Source organism: Equus quagga, chromosome 1 (assembly GCF_021613505.1).
Source record: "Equus quagga isolate Etosha38 chromosome 1, UCLA_HA_Equagga_1.0, whole genome shotgun sequence".
Lineage (NCBI taxonomy): Eukaryota > Metazoa > Chordata > Mammalia > Perissodactyla > Equidae > Equus > Equus quagga.
This window is the reverse complement of record NC_060267.1, coordinates 74,431,921-74,456,050: the sequence shown is the minus strand read 5'-3', so window position 1 is coordinate 74,456,050 and position 24,130 is coordinate 74,431,921. Positions and strand designations below refer to the sequence as shown.

General features: G+C 35.1%; 1 protein-coding gene across 1 annotated transcript in view; it reads left to right on the top strand.

The window, feature by feature from the left end:
- SHOC1 (shortage in chiasmata 1) overlaps positions 1-24,130 on the top strand; it is a 75,936-nt gene that overhangs the window by 22,358 nt on the left and 29,448 nt on the right. The window contains exons 6-15 of the mRNA XM_046684203.1: positions 3,482-3,647; positions 3,851-3,965; positions 5,852-6,002; positions 6,965-7,066; positions 8,165-8,273; positions 12,067-12,161; positions 13,095-13,337; positions 16,761-17,165; positions 20,450-20,569; positions 21,537-21,713. Of these exons, the coding sequence (XP_046540159.1) occupies positions 3,482-3,647; positions 3,851-3,965; positions 5,852-6,002; positions 6,965-7,066; positions 8,165-8,273; positions 12,067-12,161; positions 13,095-13,337; positions 16,761-17,165; positions 20,450-20,569; positions 21,537-21,713 (1,683 nt within the window). The remainder of the gene's footprint in view (positions 1-3,481; positions 3,648-3,850; positions 3,966-5,851; positions 6,003-6,964; positions 7,067-8,164; positions 8,274-12,066; positions 12,162-13,094; positions 13,338-16,760; positions 17,166-20,449; positions 20,570-21,536; positions 21,714-24,130) is intronic.

Below are 24,130 nucleotides of genomic sequence, written 5' to 3'. Positions count from 1 at the left end.
CTGTATATGCATTATATTACTTATTTATTTTTTTGTACATGAGGAAGATTGGCCCTGAGCTAACATCTGTTGCCAATCTTCCTCTTTTTGCTTGAGGAAGATTGTTGCTGAGCTAACACCTGTGCCAATCTTCCTCCATTTTTTATGTGGGATGCTGCCATAGCATAGCTTGACAAGTGGTGCTAGGTCTGCGCCCAGGATCCAAACCTGCAAACCCTGGGCCACCAAAGCAGAGTGCATGAACTTAACCACTATGCCAGTGGGCCAGCCCCACAAAAGCATGGCTTTTAATGACTGCAGGTTTTAATCTTATTTATGTATCATATATTTCTCAACTTGAGAAGACTTTTTTTAAATTTCAAATATGTACATAAATATATGTTTCCATTTCCAATTATTTCCTTAGAGTGAATTCCTGGAACTGGAATTATTTGATGTAAGTATTTTTTTCACTATATGTCCACTAGCATGGTATGAGAATACACAGTTCATGTCAGCCTTATCATCAGTGGGTATGTTACTACTGATGTTGTAGTAATACATTTATCCAATGTGATAGGCAAAAATTTATATTTTTACTTGCATTTTAAAAATTACTGGCATTTAGTGGCTATTTGCATATTTTTATTTTGTGAAATGATTCTCTCTTTTGTCTATTTTTCTATTCTTACAATTTATCTTTATATATCAAAAATATCTATAATCCCAAATATATTTAATTTGAATCTAACCAGTCCTGCCAATGTTTTTCTGTATGATTTCTTTCATTGGTTTTATATTGAGAAAATCTTCCTCAAATTAGATAAATAATTATTCATATTTTCTTTAAGACTTTGGTATATATTTAAAAGTAAGGTTACAAAATGCTTTTTCCGGAGGCTGGCCCTGTTGCCTAGTGGTTAAAGTTCCATGCACTTCACTTCAATAGGCTGAGTTTGCAGGTTCAGATCCCAGGTGCAGACCTACACCACCTGTCAACTATGCTGTGGCAGTGATCCACATACAAATTGGGGAAGATTGGTGCAGATGTTAGCTCAGGGCTAATCTTCCTCAAGCAAAAAGAAGAGGAAGGTTGGCAGTGGAAGTTAGCTTAGGGCAAATCTTCCTCGGGAAAAAAAAACTTTTTCAAATGTGTTGGCAGTTGTCCCAATGTCATTTATGGAATAATCTTTCCTTTCCCCACTGATTAGAAATGTCACTTACATAACATGCCAAATCCTTATCCCCATTAGAGTGTGTTTCTGGATTTTCTGTGGTGTTCTCTTGATTTGTCTGTTACTGTGTCAATAGTGTACAGTTTTAACTATTTAATATATAATGATGACATGTATTAATAGTTTCCTCTTTTTTGCTATTTTTCCCTACTCTCATATCTATATTCTTCAATATTTATTTTGTAATCAGTTTTCCAAGTTCCAAAACAGACCTCTGGAGAAATTGAAACGTTATTGTGATCTTTTAGAATTTTTACCAATTTGTCTTTTTAGCCAGGAAAATGGTCTATCTTGCTTTTTCTTCAAGTTTTCTTTTTAATGATCCTCATTAAAGTTTTATAGTTTCCTCCATATACTTTCTGCACATTTTTGTTATGTTTATTCCTCAGTATTTGTATATTTGTGGCCATTATAAATGAATTTTTTCATTAATTTTTTACTAGGTGTTTATATATATTTGAAAACCATTGATTTTTAAATTTTTTATCAGACACTTTTGTGCATTCCATTATTTGTTTTCAGTTAGTTATCTTGCGTTTTCTAAGTAGACAAAAGTGTCTTCTGCAAAGAATAAACCTATCTTCTTTCCTATCAGTAGACTTCTTTTCTGCTTCTTCTCGTAGTTAACTAGCCAAAATTTTGTTTCCTTGTGACAATTTAGCACTCCTCCTCAACAGATGAAGATAGTCTCCTCAGATCTGTGTTGGTACATATAATAGCCATAGTAAAGTAAGAACTCCAGGGAGTATTGTACAGCCATAAAATCAAATCAAAGTTTGGTAAAACTTTTGTGTGGTTATGAAGAACATTGATTGTGGTGTGATACTGCCCTCAAGTGGCTCCATCAGCAAAGGGTGGTTAGAAACAAGAGTTCATAACTGGTATGAGATGTCCCATGGACTCCAGAAATACCAAGATGAGCCTGTAGGAAGGGAAGATGGCTAGAGGGTCTGTGTTTGGAAGTGGAAGGTGGAGATTGGGATATAAATGAATGGTGTTAGGTTTTTACTGTTAATATGAGTTCATTGATTCTTACAGAATGGATGTAAGGGTGAACCATCTTTAAATTGTCTCAGATGAGACTTGCTTAGACGTGGAACTGATTGGCCAGCTTTCTTTGGTGTGTTATGGGAAGCTCTTGGTCATAAGATTGTCAGGAACTTAGGTTTGGATAAACAATCTCTTAGGAGGCTATTTTATATAGTAAGTTCTCTTTTGGCATTTCAAGTTAACACCAGACAAAGGGATGGTCCCTGGCTGCCTGCTTTGCACCACGTATTTATTAAGCACGTGCATACCAAGGATGTAGTTGGTCATGGGAGACATCACTCCCTGCTATCCCTCTCCATGCCATTTCTAAAATGACTTAACCGAAAGACCACCGTCCAGAACAAGAGACTGTTGCTTCCCCTTTAAGGTCGTTTTGCTCTGGGGAGTTTGGCTTTCTGAGTAGTTCCTCATCTGAGCTTATCTTTTCCTTTTTCTCTTTCCACTCAAGAGCTTATTGAAGAATGGGGGCAAGTGTTATGTTCCCTCCCTTGGCTCAGAAACTGTTAAAGCACTGACACAGTTAGCTAAGATTCTAAAGTAACCCACACATGGTAGGGTGGAGATAAAGAGGAGAAATTTATTCTAGCAATTCACTGTTAGCAGTAGTGTTTCCTAATGTGTAAGAATTATCACACTTCTCAAGTAGGTACTTTGCTCTCTAACTTTCACTGTAATTAATTTTATGGCAAACATGTTTGAGTAGCTTTAGAGTGCTAGAATCAGAGTTGGTCCCATTTGTAGGCTTTGTAGACCATCTCCATTCTCCACATGTCAGAGTCTCTGGGCATGAATTAGAGACGTTAAGAAGTAAAACGATGTGGAGAAGAAAAGACTAGGGGTCAGCAAAATTCAAATGCTTTTGTTTCTTTACAGCTTTGCTTAGGCTACCGCTGGCTATTATGAAGCATGTGGCCACAAGAAGTTTTCCTCCATTGATTAAACTATTTTTTGTTGAAAAAATATGAGCCATTACAACTCTTTCAGGATATTTGGTTACTACTCAGTGTACTGAATAATATTAAAATGCACTGAGTTTTAACTTGTGTACCAGTACTCTGCTACATGCTTTATATGCACAGAGCAGTGAAGAACTAAAGAATTAAAAATGTGTTTGAAAATCCCAACTCATCTAACGGCTGACTACAGTAACTATCTAGATCCTCTTGTATAACTTTTAGAATTTTTCTCATTCCTTTATATTTCTTATTTCTTTTCAGATTTGTCCATTGATGATGAAGAAATAATTTTTGTAAATAATTTGATGGCCTATAAAAGTCACCTACCAACTTTGCATACTCTGTTGAGTAGGCTGAAACTACTTTTGGTAAAGGATCCCCTTTTAGATTTCCAAGGCCAGATCTTCACAGAAGCTAATTTTTTCAGGTACTTAATTGCCCAATGTCATAAATATTTTTAAGAGGAGAACATATTCTTTGTATGCTCACAAGTCCAGAGGTTATCAATAATAATATTTTATCATTGCTTTACTCAACTCTAATTTTGACCATTATATATTTTGGTTGGATACATTTAGTATGTACCTGGCTATTAGTAAACACTAATTTAATGTTTTATTTTTTGTTAAGGGAATGTTTCTCTTTTCAAAGAGATTTGAAAGATTTTATGAAAGAAGATTTTTACATGGATAAAGAGAACTTTTGTCAGGAGAAACTAGAAGATACAGTAAGTTTAAATGAAACTGTAATGCTTGCTTTTCAGTAATATTTTTATAAAAGTAGCAAAGCACACTTTTATAAATTTTAGTAACATACATTGACCATCTACTATTGTCAAGTTAAAAAGACTTGATAATGGGTTGAATGTGTATCGATTAAGGAGTCAAATTTACTTCTAAGATAGTGGTTCCAACCTTGGCTACACCCTGGAATTACTTGGGGAGTTTTCATAAAATACTGATGCCTGGGTTCTACCGAGATATATTTTGACTTGGTCTGGTGTACAGCCCAGGTATAGGGAATTTTAAAAGCTCTCCCAATGGTTTTAATCAATATACCTAGTATAGGACAATAAGTGGTCATATTCTAGTTTAAAAATTGGAGACTCGAGCTAGAGATGTTGATTTGTGAGTTATACACAAAACAGATATTACTTGAACTATAAGAGAAGTGATCTCATTGAAGGAGTAAGAATAAATGTGGTCTGAGACTGCATTTTAGGTGCTACCAGTGGTTAACAAGGAAGATAACATCTTTGCATAATAAAGGTCAAACTTCTTAAAAGCAGTCCCTCAGGGCTGGCCTGGTGGTGTAGTAGTTAAGTTCAGCTCTCTGCTTTGGCGACTGTGCAGGTTTAGATCCCAAGTGTGGGATGCACCACTTGTAAAGCCATACTGTGGCATTATCCCACATGCAAAATAGAGGGAGACTGCCACAGATGTTAGCTCAGTGACAGTCTTCCTCAAGCAAAAAGAAGATTGGCAACAGATGTTAGCTTAGTGCCAATTTTCCTCACCACAAAAAAAAAAAAAGAAAAAGAAGATGGCAGCCTTTCTTTTTTTCTAGCATAGAGTTCCAATAGCACACAAAATTGTTATTATGATATTAGTTTGTAAAGAATTCTAGCAGTTGACATTGTGAATAACTTTCTGCAGTTTAACATGCTCAAAATCTAAACCCATATAGGTTAGATGCATTCACAAAGTATCTTAAAAATTTTTTTTTAAGACAATGTAAAGTATTTTATATTTGGGGCTTTTCTTAAAACAGTAAAAGGATATATATATTACATATATGATGGTCTTAAAGCATTTAATGGTTTTCCTTACACTTAAAAATTTTAGGGGCCAGCCCTGTGGTGGAGTGGTTAAGTTCACGCGCTCCACTGCAGGTGGCCCAGTGTTTCATCGGTTGGAATCCTGGGCGCGTACATGGCTCCACTCATCGAGCCACACTGAGGCGGCATCCCACATGCCACAACTAGAAGGACCCACAACTGAGAATATACAACTATGTACCAGGGGGCTTTGGGGAGAAAAAGGAAAAAAATTTTTTTAAATCTTTAAAAAAAAATTTTTAACACAAATGGTAAAAATATTAATTCACCTAAAAATATTAACTCACCCTTTTCTCCAGTCCTCCCCTCCCTCCCCTGTTAACTCTGAGACTTTCATTCATACAGTCTCGGTTTTTGAGGAATCTAGTTCCGTAGAAATGAAGGAGAAACATGTTCCAGGAAATGCAGTAAAGATCCATTCCATTCCATCTACCCTTTTCACTTCTCTCCATTTACCATCTCTCATCTGCTGCAGGGATTGTTTATAATTTAGAATTTTTAAAATTTGTTGTTATCCCCAAAGAAGATATTTCCGCATCTAGGGATATTGTACATTACTAGTATAATCAGAGGCCATAAAGGACATTACACAGAGAGAACATCGCTTGTAATCTAATATATTTTTGACTACTATACTTCTGTTTTTTGAATATATGCATAGCATTAAGAATTTTGACTGTAGGTTTAGTTTAAAATTTGGTATACCAATTAAGCAAATGTATCTATTTATAAATTCAGAAATATTTATTTGGAAAACCTCACTAAAAACTTTTTTTACCTATATATTATTTCAGCCATCAATTTTGGCTGATTGTGAATTCTTAGTATCTACAAGCCTCAAGCAAGAAGTTGGTATTCCATCACTCTCAGAACTGAAGGAGTCATTAAACTTAATGCCAGAAGTAATAAATTATGTAGACGAAAGTGGAAACCTTTTCGAAAGAGGTGAGAATTAATTTAGAAATCTATTACTTGTAAAAACTGCTTAATAATATTTATTACAAAAATTCTTATTCATTAAACTTTTTCTGAACCTCCAGATTTTAAAAAGTGTTCTGCAGGTTACACGGTGAAATCTCAGAATTATTTTTGATGAGACTTTTCTTATTGTCTCTCTCTTTATATGCCTGCAAGCTTAAAATGTCTCTGAAGTTAATCTAACCATTTCAAGATAATATACAAGTAAAATTAAAACACCTATGAATATATTATTTTTTTTATTTGTTATCTTATATACAACAACAAAGCACTAACAACTTCTATGCTGACTTTAGTTAGGTATGGAAAGCTCAGAGTAAGGCTATACTTCATGGAGTCAGGTGACTAGGCGAGTCATAACCTAGAATTTAGATGTTTCATCCCAGTTAGACTTAGTAAATATTGTTGAATTCTTTTTAATGACAATTTGAGCCCGAACGTTTAACTACTCTCTCACAAATCCCAGTTGAAAAGATCAAAGATATATAATATTAGGGAGGAATGAAGAGGGCTTTGGGATATCCATTGAGAACAGGGTTGCTTGCCATCAACAGACCACAGACTTGAAAGAATTCTTGCAGACAAGACTAAATCAAGGGAGTTAGTGATCAGCCTACAAGTCAAAGCAAGGGAATGAAAAGGCAACCTGAGTAAGTGGATCAATATCATACCAGAACTTGAAAATATAGCAGAGCTCAAAACTGCAGCATGGCCCATGGGCTTGTTAGCAGGACACAAATCTATGAATGCTGATGGAAAGGACAGGTGACTTTACTGAATGACTGTGGTGTTACACTCCCAGCCGTTACTTGTCTCCGATGGTGTACTGGGTAAACAGAGTCATTGCCACAGAGGAATGAACCAGATTACAAAAATACTAACAGGATAACACTTTTGCTGGTGGTAGACTTTCTTCCTTTCCTTTTCAGAGCTTATTACCAAGCATGGAATTGACATTGAAGATATAAAGTGCAGCTCCACAGAGATTTTGGCCATTCAAAGCCAGTCCGAACCAGAGCACAGTGAACCTGGTAGAAATATTGAATAAATTATTGTTTATCAGTGGTTACCTATATATGATGTAAAAGTACAATACTTCCACATATAAAGTCTACTATGAGACAGTTTTCATGTTTAAAATTTGATTATTGCAATCCAAGTTGTCATTTTTTCTATCTGTTTCTTTACATTTATTACTATCAACTCATTATTCTTCTAGCATCAAAACTAAATAGTATATAGAGGAGAGTTACAAAGATTGAGGAAGAGTAATGGAGGAAATAGCATTAATATTAAAAATAGAAATCTTGTACTATTATAGCTCAGTAATAAAATACTATTATTTTATCTCAGTACTAGCTATCTTGCTGACCCTTGTTACACTTATATAAATTTAACTTTTTAATCCCCCAAAGCAATCCCATCATTATTAATATTATTGTCCTACCAAATTTAGAATCTCAGAAGCATCTTTTGTGTCGTTGTAATGCCAAATTCTATTGCTTCTGAACCATGTGGATGATACTGTTATTTAGTTATATTTATAATTGGATCACACTAATCATCTGTTTAGAAGTTTACTGCTTTATTTTTGAAAGTGATAGAAGCACACTGACTACTTATGAATAAATGAGGATTTGTTTTTCAAGCCCACCCTGTAAGTATATAACTCTGTGCTAGGCTGCCTAGACTCCAGACTTATTAAGGTGAAGAATTACTCTCCATTAGTATTACTTGCTTAACATCACCAGTATTTATATAAGGAGATAAAAATAGTACTATCTGCTAAGTACTAACATAAGTTGTCAGAATTAAAAGCATTATTTTACATAAAGCTCTTAAAATTTATCTCATATGATAAACTCAATAAAGTTTAGTTGTCAATCTATTTTTTAAAAGTCACCACTATCTCAGTTGAGACACCATGTGATATATGTGTAATTCCTTATATAGGTGGAAATTTAAAACTTATTTTGTATTTCAAATAACCCAAATTTCATTTTATTGAAAAATTTTGTTGCAACATAATCATCAAAGATGATAGTTCCTTATAGAAAATTCTAAATTATACTCAATTTTATTCAATGTTTATGTAATATTATGATTTTTAAATTTTTTTTGTATTCTAGTGGAGTTAGAAATGCCATTAAGTCCTCTGCTCCTAACAAACCAATGTTCTTCAGTGAGTTCGTTATGTACAGGACTTCAGACATTTCCATTTTCTCCTGTTTGTAAAATGTAAGTGAAGATTATATTTGGAACTCAAATTACAATTCAGAACAAGCAGTCTTTAATTAAATCTCTCCATATAAAGGCAATTTCCAAGACATCTCTGTGAAAAAATGTAGAAGATAGAACAGTGTCTATAGTAAGCAACTGGAGGGAATATGTGAATATGTATATACATATTTGTTTTTATATGTGTAAAATATCTGTAGAAGGACATAGAAGAATCAGGTAACACTGATTGTGTTCAGAAGGGAACTGGGTAGCCTGGCAATATGGGAGCTAGTAAGTGATAGTGCCAGGCTCCTTTATACTTTCAGTATTTTGAATGTGAATATATTACCATTAAAAATAGACAGTTTGAAAAATTTAAAAGATTCTCCCTGGAACCATCTGCTTAGAACTTTGCCACTGGACCCTTGCCAATGGCACTGCCTCTGTTGGCACTCACTGCCATGAAAGATGGTGTAGTGGTGTCTTAGTTTGCTAGGGCTGCCATAACAAATGCCATAGACAGGGTGGCTTAAACAGCAGAATGTTATTTCTTCACAGTCTGGAGGCTGGAAGTGTGAGAATGAGATATCAGCAGGGCTGGATTCATTCTGAGGCCTCTCTCCTTGGCTGGTAGATAGCTGTCTTCTTCCTTTGTCTTCATATGGTCTTTCCTCCGTCCATGTCTGTGGCCTAATCGCCTCTTATAAGGACACCCACTGGCCCCCCCGATCACCCCATTTTAACTTAATTACCTTTTTAAAGGCCCTAGCTCCAAATACAGTCACATTCTGGGGTACTGAGTGTTAGGGCTTCAACATATGAATTTTGGGGGACACAATTCAGCCCATAAGAACTGGTTAAGAGCCCCTGAACTAGAGCCAGGTTACCTGGTTCTATCACTTATTAGTTCTGTGACCTTAGTTGCCCATGCCTCAGTTTCCTTTTCTGTAGTATTGGGATAACCTCACAAGGTTGTTATGAGGTCTTCTAAAAGATTTGTCGTAGCTCTCTGACCAGGAATAGCCAAGGATCACAGAGCAGTGTGTTCAGTGGTTGATCAATAGATTTGGTACCCCCAAGGAGTACCAGGGATCACATCCCATCTCTAGTAGAGGATGACCTTGTTTACCTCTGTCAATGTGGTATTGGTATTGGGGGAACTAGACGTGTAGAACCAAGGCTTGATCCACAAATCTGTTCCATACCCATTGTTGCTGTGCAGAATAGTCTGTAATCTTCTCAGAATTGATATTGCAGCATTGGATCATTGTATTCTAGTTTGAGCCAAAATTGCATAGCTTAATAGCCCAGCATCTTTGTCCTCTGACAGAGCCTGAGACAGCTTTGGTTGCTGTCTTATACCATATGGCATACATGAAACTTATGTTTTCTATGTTAGATTAGTCTGCTATCTGGAATAAAGTCACCTGTTCCTCTACTTCTTACACCAGTTACAAAACTAGGAACATAACCAGTACAGCCTCCTTTCCCACTGTAATTCTGGAACTTAATGTGCCCTAAAATAACACATTTTCAGGAAAATTACAGGAAAGTCTACAAGTCTTTAATGAATTATTCCCACAGAGGACACTGTGAGAACCGTGTGCTGGGTTTTGAGTTCTTAGCTGTGATTGACTGAGCTGCCAGAGGAGAATGCTGTTGGGTCACTGGGAGCAACCAGAGCAACTCATCACTAGCTGTTCCGCTTCTGTTAATGGTCTCAGGAAGGCGTCACAGCACGAGATGGAGGAGCCTGGCCTTCAGGGCCCCGATTATCTTCATCTTCTGGCAAAGAATTATTTCATTTGATGGGTAAATCTGTGCTACACAGAGCTTTACCATTAACTAGAACTGCCCATTATCAGATATGAGCTCTAAAAATAGCATGGGATGAGTACAGAAACTACCTATAATTGGTCTAAATACTTTTCGTCCCTTTGCTAAGGTGCAAGATGTTTATTTGCAGGACCTATACTGTCTTGTTAAGTCCTCTTTTACTCTTTTATTTACTCCATATACCCTACTCCATCTGTTAAGGCAGATTGGTAATTAGAAGCAGAATCTAGCAGAAATTAGAATAATCTCAGAATTTCAATCTGGTATTAAAAGTGTTTTCTTAAACTACAATCAACTTTTTTTAATCCCACAATTTATATATCTACTTATTGTTATAACTCAATCATCTATTGAGAATTTATGAAATGTAAGTCTTATCTATGTATCGATTTGCCAAAGTTAGAGAAAAAAAGTCTTTTAAGTTAGCCAAAGGTTCTAGGGTCATTTGAAACAACTTAAAGCAGTTGTCTCGTCATTAACTACATTTTCTAGCAAGAGGTAAATCACTTCTGTTTGGTTTGAGAATATGAAAACTTAAAAATCCCTATTTTAAAAATGGATTTACACCTCAACTGTGAACTAAAAACAAAGACATGTTAAAATTAAAAAACAACGGAAGAGAAAAAGGGAAAAATAAGATGTAATGTTATTGTACCCTTAACTTGTTTTTGTGGTCCCAATTACTTTTATTTCAGAACACAGCATTTTGGTTGGAAATGTACCCAGTTAGCAGATATTTTTAGTGCCTACCACATTTAAAACTCTATGCTAGATTTTATGCGGCTAAGAATAAAAGTCTATATGGCATAAGACTTCGTTTCCGTACTAACTGATTACTGAATTGTGAACATATTTTTAAATGTGACCAAAGAATATATCAAATTCGGACATGTCTTTAGGAAGCTGTGTTAAGACTGAGAATATTTGTCTATATTATGGTCTTGCATAAATATTTCCCCTTTCACTTTGAAATAATTGCCTACAATCTGAGGTGTTTAGTTGTCAAAGAGACCTTTTTAAGGTTTGAGAATTGTCTAGATTCTCAAATTTTGCTCCCACATGCCAGATTTTTGGATCACATGTGTACATTGGATGGCTTAGACATAAAACCTAGCTTTCTACTGCCCAGGGCTGTCCATTTAACTAGCAGTACTTACAATTAGCATGCTCATGTATATTCCATATGAATAGAGAAACAGAATACAATCAGTTTTCACTCAGGACGGAGTGGGAGGTTTGGAGCATAGATTAAAGGATTTGTGAATTAATGGTCTCTTTGCTACCAAGGCTAGTAACTTCATAGCTACTGATGAGCTATGATTTACACTGATTGTCATTCATATTTCCTCTCTTCTCCCCCAGCACCCCAAAACACATAAACAGACACACATCACTCACACCCCACCAAAATTAAAGGACTTGAACTAAACTTTAGGACCTGTCACTTCCTGAGAAGGTAGAGCAGACGTAACTTTTTCATAGTTCTAATCCCTAGCCAGTAGAGGCTCCAGAATTTCTGTTTAGAATGGACTTGGGGACAGCAATTTTATAAAAATTTGTGTTAAAGCTTCTATTTTGTATGGTAAGCACAGTAATTTTACCTAAATTCTATTTTTATTTTGGGTGGCTTATAGGGTTGGTGCTGGCACAGATTTTGGAAGGAAGTGCTAAAACCCTCCCAAGTCAGCCTCTGGCTCCAGGTTGCACTGAGGAGATAGGGGTAGGAGTAAGTTATAGGCAAGCAGGAGCAGTTAAGATGCTGACTAATTGCCAAACCCTCCCAAGGGAGGAGGAAGTAAGTATTTGAAATTTGGTCTATGGAACTCTCTACTTCAGTTTATGCATTTATGAAATAGTTTTTCATTTGCTTTTGAGTGTAAGAAATACTTAGAAAAATACTTTTCTTAAAAAAATTTTTATTATACAAAAAGACTCAATATTATTAATGTATTAAACTTTAAATCTTCCTTTTCAGTAGTTTGCTTACTGCTGAAGAATCAGCTAACAAATACTGTATGGTGCGGCAATTAGAAAGCTACAGAAGCTCTTTGAATCCATTTTTGCTTTCAGGTAAAGATTAATTGATTTTGAATACTAAATAGAAAGTACAGATGAAAAGATACAATCAGTAGAAATGTATTGTCAGTTTTGTTATTATTATTATCTTTGCCATTATAAAAAGCACAGTTCCAAAATTAGGATTTTAAAATTTATAATCCTAATTTTGGATTGATGCTTATAATGCAGATAATAATATTAAGTAGTTGTGCTACTTCAGTTCCTCCATACTTTATGATTCATCTCTGCATAGGCTAAAAAAGTAATGAAATGGAAAGCTCTGTGCCACAATATCTAAGGTGATATTCATCATAAGATCTGATTAAATATATCTCTTGTTTAGGCTCATTATAATGAATTAGAATTTCTGATTTAATAAATCTTATATTAATTCATCAAAATGTTATCAAATGAGTTAATTTAGTAATTACTAAATTGGTCAAACAAAATAATGGTTCCATCTCCTACTAGACATTAGAATAATTTGTGTGTGTGTGAGGAAGACTGGCCCTGAGCTGACATCCATGCCGGTCTTCCTCTGCTTTGTATGTGGGATGCTGCCACAATGTGGCTTGATGAGCTGTGTGTAGGTCCACGCCTGGGATCTGAACCTGTGAACCCCAGGCCACCAAAGTGGAGCACATGAACTTAACCACTATGCCACTGGGCTAGCCCCAGAATAATTTTAACTTCGTGATATTTACACAGATTGGAATAAATCCTTTGTGTGACTTCTATTGCTTTAATATTTTGGACTTTTATAAATATTAGCATCTTGAAGATAAAATACTGGATAAAACTTCAAGTTTCACTTTTTTCCCTTATGTGTGAAAATCTATTTCATAAGAAATTTCCAGTGTAGTTCTGTTTATTGTATTTTTCATCTCTTTTGCCCTGTGGACTGTTTCCAACTATTTGTTTTTTGGTTTGTTATTGTTTTTTAAGTGCCAAGAACTGAAGAGCCCAACAGTCAATATTCAGCTACTGATTTGAAAAAGATACTTTCTATTGAAGAAGAAAGCCTTGTGGTTAATCCTGTCAGTGCAGAGTGGTGGAAACAAGCAGGACTAAATCTGATAGTGACAGAAACTTTGGAACATCTGAATACACACTTGTCTCATGATGATCTATCTTCTGATGATACTAAAATGGAGATATTTTTGCCTACAAAATTGCTTCATTTAGAATGTAAGTACATAAATAGTAAATAGTAAATAGTGTGAACATTTTCAGAATGAGAAAATGTTAGGAAAAAAGAACCAAATTCCAGCATTCAATATTGGCTCTAGCTCTGCCAGAATTTATAACTTTGAGCTTCACTAAGCCTCATTTTCTTTCTTGAAAAAATGAAGAAGTTTGACAAGCTAATCCTAAAATCCTTTTCTGTCCTAAAATTCCGTAGTCTCGGTTTTTAGACTTCTAGGCATTTTCAGTTAAAGTGACTGTTTCCTTTTGTAAATTATTAGTTGCTAGTCCAGTTTCCATTTACAACAGCCTAGGCACAAACCTGCACTGTTATTTTTCGACCTCATAGCTGAACTTTGAGTGTTTGATCATATCTACTAATTTCTGTTCAACAGTGGAAAATCTTCCTTTATTACCAAAAAGTTTACTTCTTTAGCATTCTTTACTTATACAGTTTAAGAAGGCAAAAATGTCTTTTGAGTATCTATCTTTTGAGTTATTTTGGTTGCTATGTATGCTATTATAGTAAATGGAACATACTTAGCCTGAATTATACTTTTTTGAGGTATATATATATTGTTTTAAAATCAGTTTGTGCAATAATTAAATTTAGATCTTAAAGGAGTTGGGAAACTTTACGTTTAGTTTATCAGAGAGTAAATAAATATATTTAAAAGTGAATTTTAGAAATTATTGTATATGGTGGGAGACTGCTCTAAGGAGGTAAGAATTGGGTTGAGAATTGTTAACAGCAAGGGATGTTTCAAAGACAGAAGACAGAGGGCTTTGGACATGGTAGGAAGAATAGATAAACAGACTGTCTCAAGCAAATGCAGACCAGTCTATTCTAAGGCCTAGATGGTTAGCCTTGGTAGAAGAAGAATTTTAAAAGAGGTCAGGTCAGATTTTAAAAGGTCACATTGCTAGACAAAGAAAACAGAGAGGAAGATTTTATGAGGTCTTCAAATATCCAGAATTATATATTAAATCTATAAAACTATGTAAAGTCTTTATTATGATATGTAACTATTTTGAGGCTAAAATAAAGCATATAATTCACCTTGATGTCCAATAGAATTGTGATAATAATTTAATTCTGAAGCTTAAAATGCAATAACTGTGTCAGGAGGCCATGGGCAAGTTGTCAGGATAGCAGTGGTTAAAGAAAAAATATTAGAGGAAAATAATCAGAAAAGTGAAATAATAAACAGTTCCTATTTACCTGCCAAAAATACCAGGATATCTCTAGAAAATATCTCAGAGGTTGCAAATTGGTAGCACTTACGTCCTATTCGACCCACGTAATATTAATCCATATGGTGCTTTAATTATTTACCAACATTTAAAATTTGGAGGGTTGCACATAAATGATCTATATTTTGAGTTTGTCTTTAAAATTCAAAAAACTAGACTCAAATTCTTATATGGTGACAATTGGCTGGGGCCAATAGTACATCAGCATTTTAGACAGACCATGCACCTTCCGGTTCACCACAGTTCCAAGCACTCACAAATTGAGGCCAGGTGTTAGTTGGCATTTAGCATTACTCTTGCACTTTTGTCTTACATTTAGTATAGTTAAGAGGAAAGTAAAATGTTTCTTATGCCAATATCTCTAAAAAAAGCAAAAACAAAAGCAAAAACAATTTATAGACTACATTTTGGAAGAAAAAAATACAAAATTTTCTTCTCAAAGATTATGATTTAAGCACTGGCCATTTACTTCACTCATTTACGTTATTTAGCTGGCCCTATAGGCACTTAAGTTTTTTTCAAATAAACTTTATGAGGTACAATTTACATATAATAAAATGCACCCATTCTAACTGTATAACTTGATGCATTTTGACAAATGTATGTACTCATCAAACTACCACCACAATTAAGATATAGAATATTTCTGTCACTAAAAAGTTCCCTTGTGCCCCTTTGCATTCTGCAATCATTCTCCCCCTATCCCATCCCTCTTCCCTACCAACTTTAACCCTTGACATCAGGGAACCACTGGTCTACCTTCTGTCACTTTGTATTAGTTTCCCTTGTTCTAGAATTTCCTTTATGGAATCATACAATGTGAACTCTTTTGTATCTGGCTTCTTCCACTCAGCATAACATTTCTGACGTTGTGTGTATCACTAGCTCATATCTTTTTATTGCTGAGGGATTTTTCATTATCTGGATGTACCAAGGTTTGTTTATCAACTCTACTTGGATTTTTTTTTCCCCAATTTTTTACTCAGGAATAAAAGTGCTAGGAATAGTCTTATAGAAGTCTTTCTGTGGACATGTGTTATCATTTCTCTTGAGTTAATATCTAGGAGTAGAATTGCTGGGTCTTATGCTAGGTGTATGTTTAACTTTATAAAAAACTATTAAATTGTTTTCCAGAGTGGTTGCACCATTGTACATTCACACCAGCAATATGTGAGAGTTCCAATTACTCTATATCCTTGTCAAGACTCGGTATTGACATTCTTAAATTTTAGCCATTCTAATGAGTGTGTTGTGGTATCTCACTGTAGTTTTAATTTGTATTTTCCTGATAAGTAATGATGATGAACATCTTTTTATATGCTCGTTGGCCATTTGTATATTTTCTCTTTAAAAAAATATGTAACAGCTTTGTTGAAATATAATTCACATGCTGTACAAATCACCCGTTTAAAGTATACCATTCAATGTATTTTAGTGTATTCAGAGTTGTGTAAGCATCACCACAATCAATTTTAGAACATCAATCAATTTTATTATACCCAAAAAGAAATCTTGTACCCATTAGCAGTCACTGCCCATTTTCCCCAGCTGTAGAACCACTAATCTATTCTCTGTCTCTATAGATTTGTCTATTCTGGGTGTTTCGTATAAATGGAATCACACAATATGTAGTCTTTCGTGAATGGCTTCTTTCAGTTAGCATGTTTTCAAGATTCATCCATGTTGCAGCATGTGCCTATCTTATATGAAGAATTGTTCAAATATTTTACCAAATTTTTAATTGACTTTCTTTTTAAACTTTAAGTTATGAGTTCTTTATATATTTTGGATACAGTCATTTTTCAAGTGTATGTAGTGCAAGTATTTTCTTCTGGTCTGTGGCTTACTTGGTTTATGTTTTTGACCCTTATAGTAACTGTTACCTCCAAGGCTATGACTTATTGTAAGCCTATTGGCAATAGAGTTTTTCTGGAATTTTTTCTTTGCCTGATAATCTAGCTCCGGTAGTAAGAAAAAGAGGTGCTGGATTTTTATCCTTTTTAAAATTTTGTTTTGTTTGGTCAAAAACTTGATTTTCAAAGCAGTAAACAAAGTATTCCTAAGGATCAAATTATATGAACAAGAAGCCACAACTAAAATTTATCCTAATACCATAGTAGAACACTCATATAGGCATGGAAGTCATTTGGATCTTTTATTTTCTGTTTTCAGCACAGCTAGAATATGAAAGTTGTTCCTCACCTATTGTACTTATTAAACAGAAATCTGCAAATGATCATTTATCACTTCCACGAAAGAGTGCATCTGTGGCAGACCTGTGTTTTTCTGATGAAGATATCTCTGTTAAAAACCTAATGAGAGAAGAAATACCAAAGAATGATCTAGAACTAGTTCATAGAATAATCCAAAATGAAGAAAATAATGATTGCTTGGAACTTGGCTGCACAGTACCATCTATTGAATCATCTTCCCCTTCAAAAATGGAAAAAGCATCTTTTAAAAATGGTGAAAAACAGGAGAATGATTTGGACCTTCTGAGTGACTTTATTATGCTGAGAAATAAATATAGGACTTGCACCTCAAATACTGAAGTCACAGACAGTGATGAAAAAAATGGTGGGTAATTTAGTAATATTTTGGTGTAGATATGACAACTTTAAGGACTAAATGTATAGTTTATTATAGAAGGTAAAGAAATAAAGCTCTTCTAGATAGAATATATTATTCTTCAAAGCCAAAGAAAATGTTATTGATTCATGATACTTACTGTGTATGGAGATAGATATGGATATATAGATACAGGTGTAAGTGTAGATATGTATTTTCCAAAAAATTAAAAAGTGCATTTGAACTTGTAAGAAAAATCACTATTTGTAAAACTTGCTTTCTACAACTTGGCCATACAGATTCATAGTATGTATTCCTTACTTTTCCTGATCGTTCTTCCATTCTTTTTTCTCTTTTAGCTGACAGTGGTTTTTTTTGTTTTGTTTTTTTTGTTTTGAGGAAGATTAGCCCTGAGCAAACTGCTGCTGCCAATCCTCCTCTTTTTGCTGAGGAAGACTGGCCCTGAGCTAACATCCATGCCCATCTTCCTCCACTTTACGTGTGGGACGCCTACCACAGCATGGCTTGCCAAGCCGTGCCATGTCCACACCCGCGATCTGAAGCAGCAAACCCCGGGCCGCCAAAGTGGGACATGCGCACTTAACCACTCCGCCACTGGGCTGGCCCCTTAGCTGACAGTTCTATCTTCGTATTTTAACTTATCTTTTAGTGTGGTACTGCAGAACACTTTGCCCATCTCATTGCTTATTACTCTTTTTAACTTTACCAGAGAATTTCTATTTGAGTTGTGACTGTTCACATTCACAGCTTATAACCATATAAAAGGTAGTGTAAAGTGTCATATCATTTCACTTCTGGTAAAAAATAGGTATTCTAGAATATGTTGACATAGATGGCCCAGATGAAGTAAGTGTAGAAATATTTATGTGTGAAAGTAGAGCATACTTAGGTCTTACCGTCCTATATTCTATTAATGTACACAGTGTCTGGCCCCTGGATCAAGTGTAAAATAAGACAAGGACATATTTTGCAGTTTACTGTATTACTAATAAAGGCTAAGTTGGAGAAAGGAGCTGAATTTGAGAGTCAAATGGGCTTACTAACTAAACGTCAGAATTGGGCAGAGTTACCTCCCCAGTCCCAGACTACGCTGGACTGGGACAGGATTCCCCATGGTGGGGGGTTGCTTGGGAAAGATTCATGACATAGAGAAGCAGAGGAGAATGCCTGTTGCTTGTGGGCAACATGCTATGACAGCCTTTACAGGTCTATTTGAAGTTATATTCCTTTGTCAATCAGTGCATTTTTCACAATGAAAAATTCAGCAAAAGTGCAGAATAGTATTTAAAGATCTCAGAATTTTGCAATCCTTTATGTTTATATATATTCACCATAAAATTTTCTTTTTATGCAATAGTTTTACCGCCTTATAACTTACCTTGCTAGGTGACAATTCTGTATGTAACTGAGATCTTTCTAACCAATATTTGTACCATAATTCGGAGCATAACTTCTGCATATTAGAATGAGCAAAATATAGAGAATTACCTTATGAATGTGATCAATAAAAATTTATTTTCATATTTGTGAATGTTTTCATAATCTATTCATATTTGGGTTAAAAAAATAGGAAACCGCTCCAAAATTAATACTGACATCCTTTTCTGGTTGTCATACTTGTGATAATGGCTTCTAGTAAGGTATATTGACAACAGAAAATGAGAGAAAGCAGCAAGAAAGGAGGAAAAGATAAAAAGAATGTTTTCTTGTAAAAAAAAAAAAATTTAGCCATTAGTTTACTAAACAGTTAAAGGACTATTGATGTTAGGTGGGAATGCTTCTGTACTCCTGATGTTTCCTCATTTAGTGTTATGTTCCTGGCATCTTTGCCCTTAAATAGAATAGGCCAGACATCTCCCCAGGGGAGTTGGAATGAATTATCTGAGTTGTCAATTGAAAAGAATAAGTCGGGCTTAAGCTTGAGAGAATGAGCTGCCCACAAGCAACAGGCATTCTCCTCTGCTTCTCTATGTCATCGATCTTTCCCAAGCAGACCCCTCCCATGGGGAATCCGTCCCAGTCCAGCGTAGTCTGGGAACAGGTAGGGAACTGCCCGGGTCTGGTGTTTAATTAGCGCCCATTTAACTCTCAAACTAAGCTCCTTTTTCCAACTTAGTCTTTACTAGTAATAGAGGTAATATTTTGATATATATTTTACTTCTTGTCTTATCTTATAGTTGATTCAGGGGCAAGAAAAAATATTACAACTTATTAGGCCCCCTCAAAAATTCCAATAATTAATAGTATTTAATCATAGCTATTCCAATTATTTATAGTTAATTAAAAGTATACTTGAAAATAATAACATAATCTAGTTTAGGATGTTTTACTACATTATTTTTCACCATGTATTTAAAGCTCACAATTTAAAATGTTTCAAGATGGTATTCTGTTTCTAAAATTATCTTGTAATCATATTATTAATGAGTAACATTGATATTTACTTAATATAACTCTAATTATAAATTAATAAATTAGCTTTGTAAGTATATATATATATATATATTTTTTTTTTTTTAGTCCTCTGTAATAATATTTAGGGAAGAAGGAAGAAAACTAGGATTTATTGAACATCATGTGCCAGACATTAAATTACACATTAGAGATAAATATGGTGCTGTTGCTGACCTTGAGAAGCTTATAGTGTAATAGAGTAGGCCAGACAAGCAGATAGATAACTTCAATACAATGTAGTAAGCACCAGGACAGAGGTATGCACAGAGTGCCAAGGAAACAAAAAGGAGGGGCATTTTGCTGGCCTGGAAGTAGGGTGGACAGTTATATAAGGCTTCTTACAGAAAATGCTGAGAGCTGAAGGGTGAGTAGTAAGAATTGACCTAATTAAGAAAGGATGGAGACAGGGAGGGCTTGGGGCATAGGAGAGGATTAGTAGCAGAAGGAAGGGTATAAGAAAATTTGCAGAGAAATGAAGTAAAACAGTATGTGCCTTTTAGGTGTTGAGAACCATACTTGTTTAATCCTTATAACGATATTCAAAGTAGCTACATTTATCCATATTTTACATATGAGGAAACATGCTAGCGTCAGAACTGAGACTGAAACACCGATCTGATGCCAAAGTTCTTTCTTCTGTTACCATTCAGCTTGCTACTCAACATAGTGTTAAGTCCATTGACCTGAATAGGCATTCAACTTAATACTGATGTGTTTCAAAGAACTTTAACAACTGTGATATTATAAGAAAACATTTTAAGTAAAGCAACATTGTTTCCCTGAGTGATGCAAATTAATATTTTTATTAGAATTTCAAGATAAAGAAGAACATTCTTTGACTCTTCAAGAAGAAAGTCCTATTGTTTGTACTAATAAAACCCTAGAGAAAATAAATCAGGAAAGGAGAGCAGATAATGTCATTGAAATTCAAGCATCAGGTATGCTATATGCTTTTAAAATGCATTAAATTAAGTAAATTTGAAAGCCCTTTCCTGGGTATCTAGGACATACCTCATTTTCCACGTAATTTTCTTCACTTATTTCAGATATTTCTTCATTCCACTTCTACTTTCAAGTTATTTCCAAACCTGGAATGCCCGATTCACTGCCTCTGCCTGTCCCTTTTGCCCTACTCCAGTCCACTAAGTGTTATTTCTTCCTTCATTTAAACTGCTTCTTCCCCACATTCATCAGAGAAGAGCAAACTACTCATACTCTTGTGCCCAGTCCGGAAAATCAACTGCTAATGGTTGCTCTCTCTCTTCTCTTACCCACTATCAGGATGATGTAAATAAGTTATTATTGATTCCTGTACTGATTACATTTTTTTGTCCTGCTGTAAAGAAGAATATTCTTCTCCTAAACTCCTAAAGAGCAGCCTGCTTAAGAACATCATGCTCACTATTAAAATCAATAAGGAAATATGACACTGGTTCTTGAATATCTTTTCATTCTTTTGGTTCAATTTTATTTATGACCTTTAGGTGATTATGAAAATCTTTAAATACTGACATTTTAGTGAAAACTGAAAACAATTTGTCATTGTTATAAATTTGTTTGGCTTAAAGTTGTAAGCTAATAATCGAGGGAAAAGAAAAAATTATGTGATTCTCTTCATGTGGCTCTTCATAGTTGCCATGTCGAATTAGTTACTGAATAAATCCTTTCTAATAAACAAGATAGCCATAAAATTATACTAATGCTATGGGGGTGGGGAGGTTGTTTTTACTAATTTATTTAGAATAGATATCCTAAAATAAGCCTCTATATAACCTTATGATTTTTAACTCAGAAAAGAATTTGGATAGAGTTCAGGTTTCCATGAAGTAACATGTTTAATTGGTCTGTCAAAAAGAGCATACCATCCTTATAAAAACACTGCCTTTAATACTTTTGTTTTTGCAGATAGCCAGTGCCAAGCGTACTGTCTCCTAGAAGCAGCAGCTACTCCTATCTTTAAAAAACTTGCATGCCTCTGTACTCTCCCTGTTGCTAATTGGGAATTTGCCACTGTTGTTTTTGACCAAACAAGGTTCCTCTTAAAGGAACAACAAAAAGTAATAAGTGATGCTATTCACCAAGGTGAGTGGAAATAAAAGATTATGTAAAAGACTATAAATTTATGGATTACTGCATCAAATTATTAAAAATTAAACATGGAAGATGCAGAAATTAGTCATGGATGAAAACATAACTGTAATTCAGCATATGGCACCCACAAACCAATACTGCAGCGTCAGCTAAGAAAGGAGAAACAGGTAGGAAGTATTATCTGGCATTGCTGTGAAGCTTCTCATTGACGTATATTACTTGACAGATTCCTATTGCAGAAACCAAATTAGCCCTATTATTGTTAGCATCTGAACCACTTAGTGCCTTCCCAAAAAAGGAGGGAGGTCAAAAAATAGATTAACGTCAATCCTGGATTTTTGCTTCTGGCCAAGATGACGTAATAGGAATTGGATTTACCCTCCTGCCAGAAATAGCCAAAAAAGACAAAGACAAAATACATAAAACCAGTTTTTAAGACCCTAGACATCAATCAATAAAGGACAGTGACTCCTGAAAGACGAGAAACAAGTGAGGTGAGCTCTATCATCAAGCTTACTGCCTTGAAAGAGATGCCAGGCCATGGCACGGGGAGAAGTACCTGAAGCAGAGCCCAGTGGACAATCTGAGTTCAGGAAACAGAATTGAGAGTCCGGGGAGACCAAGGTAGCCAGAGTTCAAAGAATAGAATATTAGAGAGCCGAGAGCTTCACATGGAGATGTGGATCTGCAAAGAGTCTGTCTCCCTCAAGTATTCAGCAGAGTACTAATTGAAGAGTATATGCAAAGAAACTCCCTGAGGTTGGAGAAACAAACCATCTGAAAGGATTAGAGGGAAGAGTTCTCTGCATTCACAGGGGCAGACAGGGGATAGTGTCTGTTCCTTCCAGCTAGACTAGAAAACTCATTCATGGGGCATTGAGTAAAGTGCTTAGGAATGTCTTGCCTCAGTAGTGGGGAATAATTATCCCTAGACTTAGCACTGCTCTGGACCTGCCTGACAAATCATAAAAGCAAGACCCAGGGGCTGGCCCCGTGGCCGAGTGGTTAAGTTCGCGCTCTGCTTCAGCGGCCCAGGGTTTTGCTGGTTCAGATCCTGGGCATGGACATGGCACCGCTCATCAAGCCCTGCTGAGGCAGCATCCCACATGCCACAACTAGAAGGACCCACATCTAAAAGTATACAACTATGTACTGGGGGGCTTTCTGGGGAAAAAGGAAAAATAAAATCTTTAAAAAAAAGAAAAAAAGCAAGACCCAAAGGATCAAACTGTTTCTAAGGAACTTAACTGCATCCCAGAACAAAGCTCAAGAGGATTTATATGAATAGAAAAGTATCTAGCACCCAACAGGGTAAAATTCACAATGTCTGGCATCCAATCAAAGATTATCTGGCATGAAAAGAGTCAGGGAAACACAACCCATAATGAGAATAATCAATCAATAATCAGAACTGACAAAGATGTTAGCATTATCAGAGAAGGACACTGAAACTTATTATAACTGTATTCCATATGCTCAATAAATTAGAGATGTAAAAACGACCCAAATCAAACTTCTAGAAATTAAGCTATGATATATGAAATGAAAAATGAACTGGATGGAATTAATGACAGATTAAATATTGCAGAAAAATGATTAGTTAACTTAAAGGCATAGCAATAGAAACTATCCAAAGTAAAACACAGGTAGATAAAAGGATTAAAAAAAAAGAAAGAAAAGAGCATCAGTGGGCTGAGAAACAACATCAAAAAGCCTAACATACTATAATTAGAGTTCTCAAAGGAGAGGCAAAAATGAGGTAAAGAGAAAAAATATTTGAAGAAATAATGACTGAAAACTTTCCAAACTTAGTAAAAACTACAAGCCCACAGATCCAAGAAATTCAATGAACCCTAAGGACAAGAATCATGAGAAAGCTATACCAAGGCATATCATCATGGAATTGCTCAAAACCAGTAAGAAAAAGAAAATTGTAGGAGCAGCCAGGGGGAAATAATAATGCTACATATGGGAAACAAAGATAAGGATTACGTCAGATTTCTTGTCAGAAATAATACAAGTGAGAAGACAATGGAGTAATATCTTTAAATTACTGAAAGAAAAATCCATCAACTTAGTTTTCTATACTAGGAAAAAATACATTACAAAAATAAAGATGAGATAAAGACATTTTCAGACATACAAAAGCTAAAAGAATTCATCAGCTACAGACCTGCACTCCAAGAACTGTTAAAGTACCTCCTAAAGGCAGAAAAAAAATGATCCCAAATCTGGTTTCTCTGCCCTATTCTTATCCCTTCCAGGTCATGATTGACTTGTTCCTGCAAGTCCTTCCAGGGACTGGATATACTACCCGTAATTGGGTCTCCTGTTGCCTCTTGATTCCCAATGACCACTACATATCTGCCTTGATCTTCATTGATTAGATCAGCAATTTTAAAGTTTTT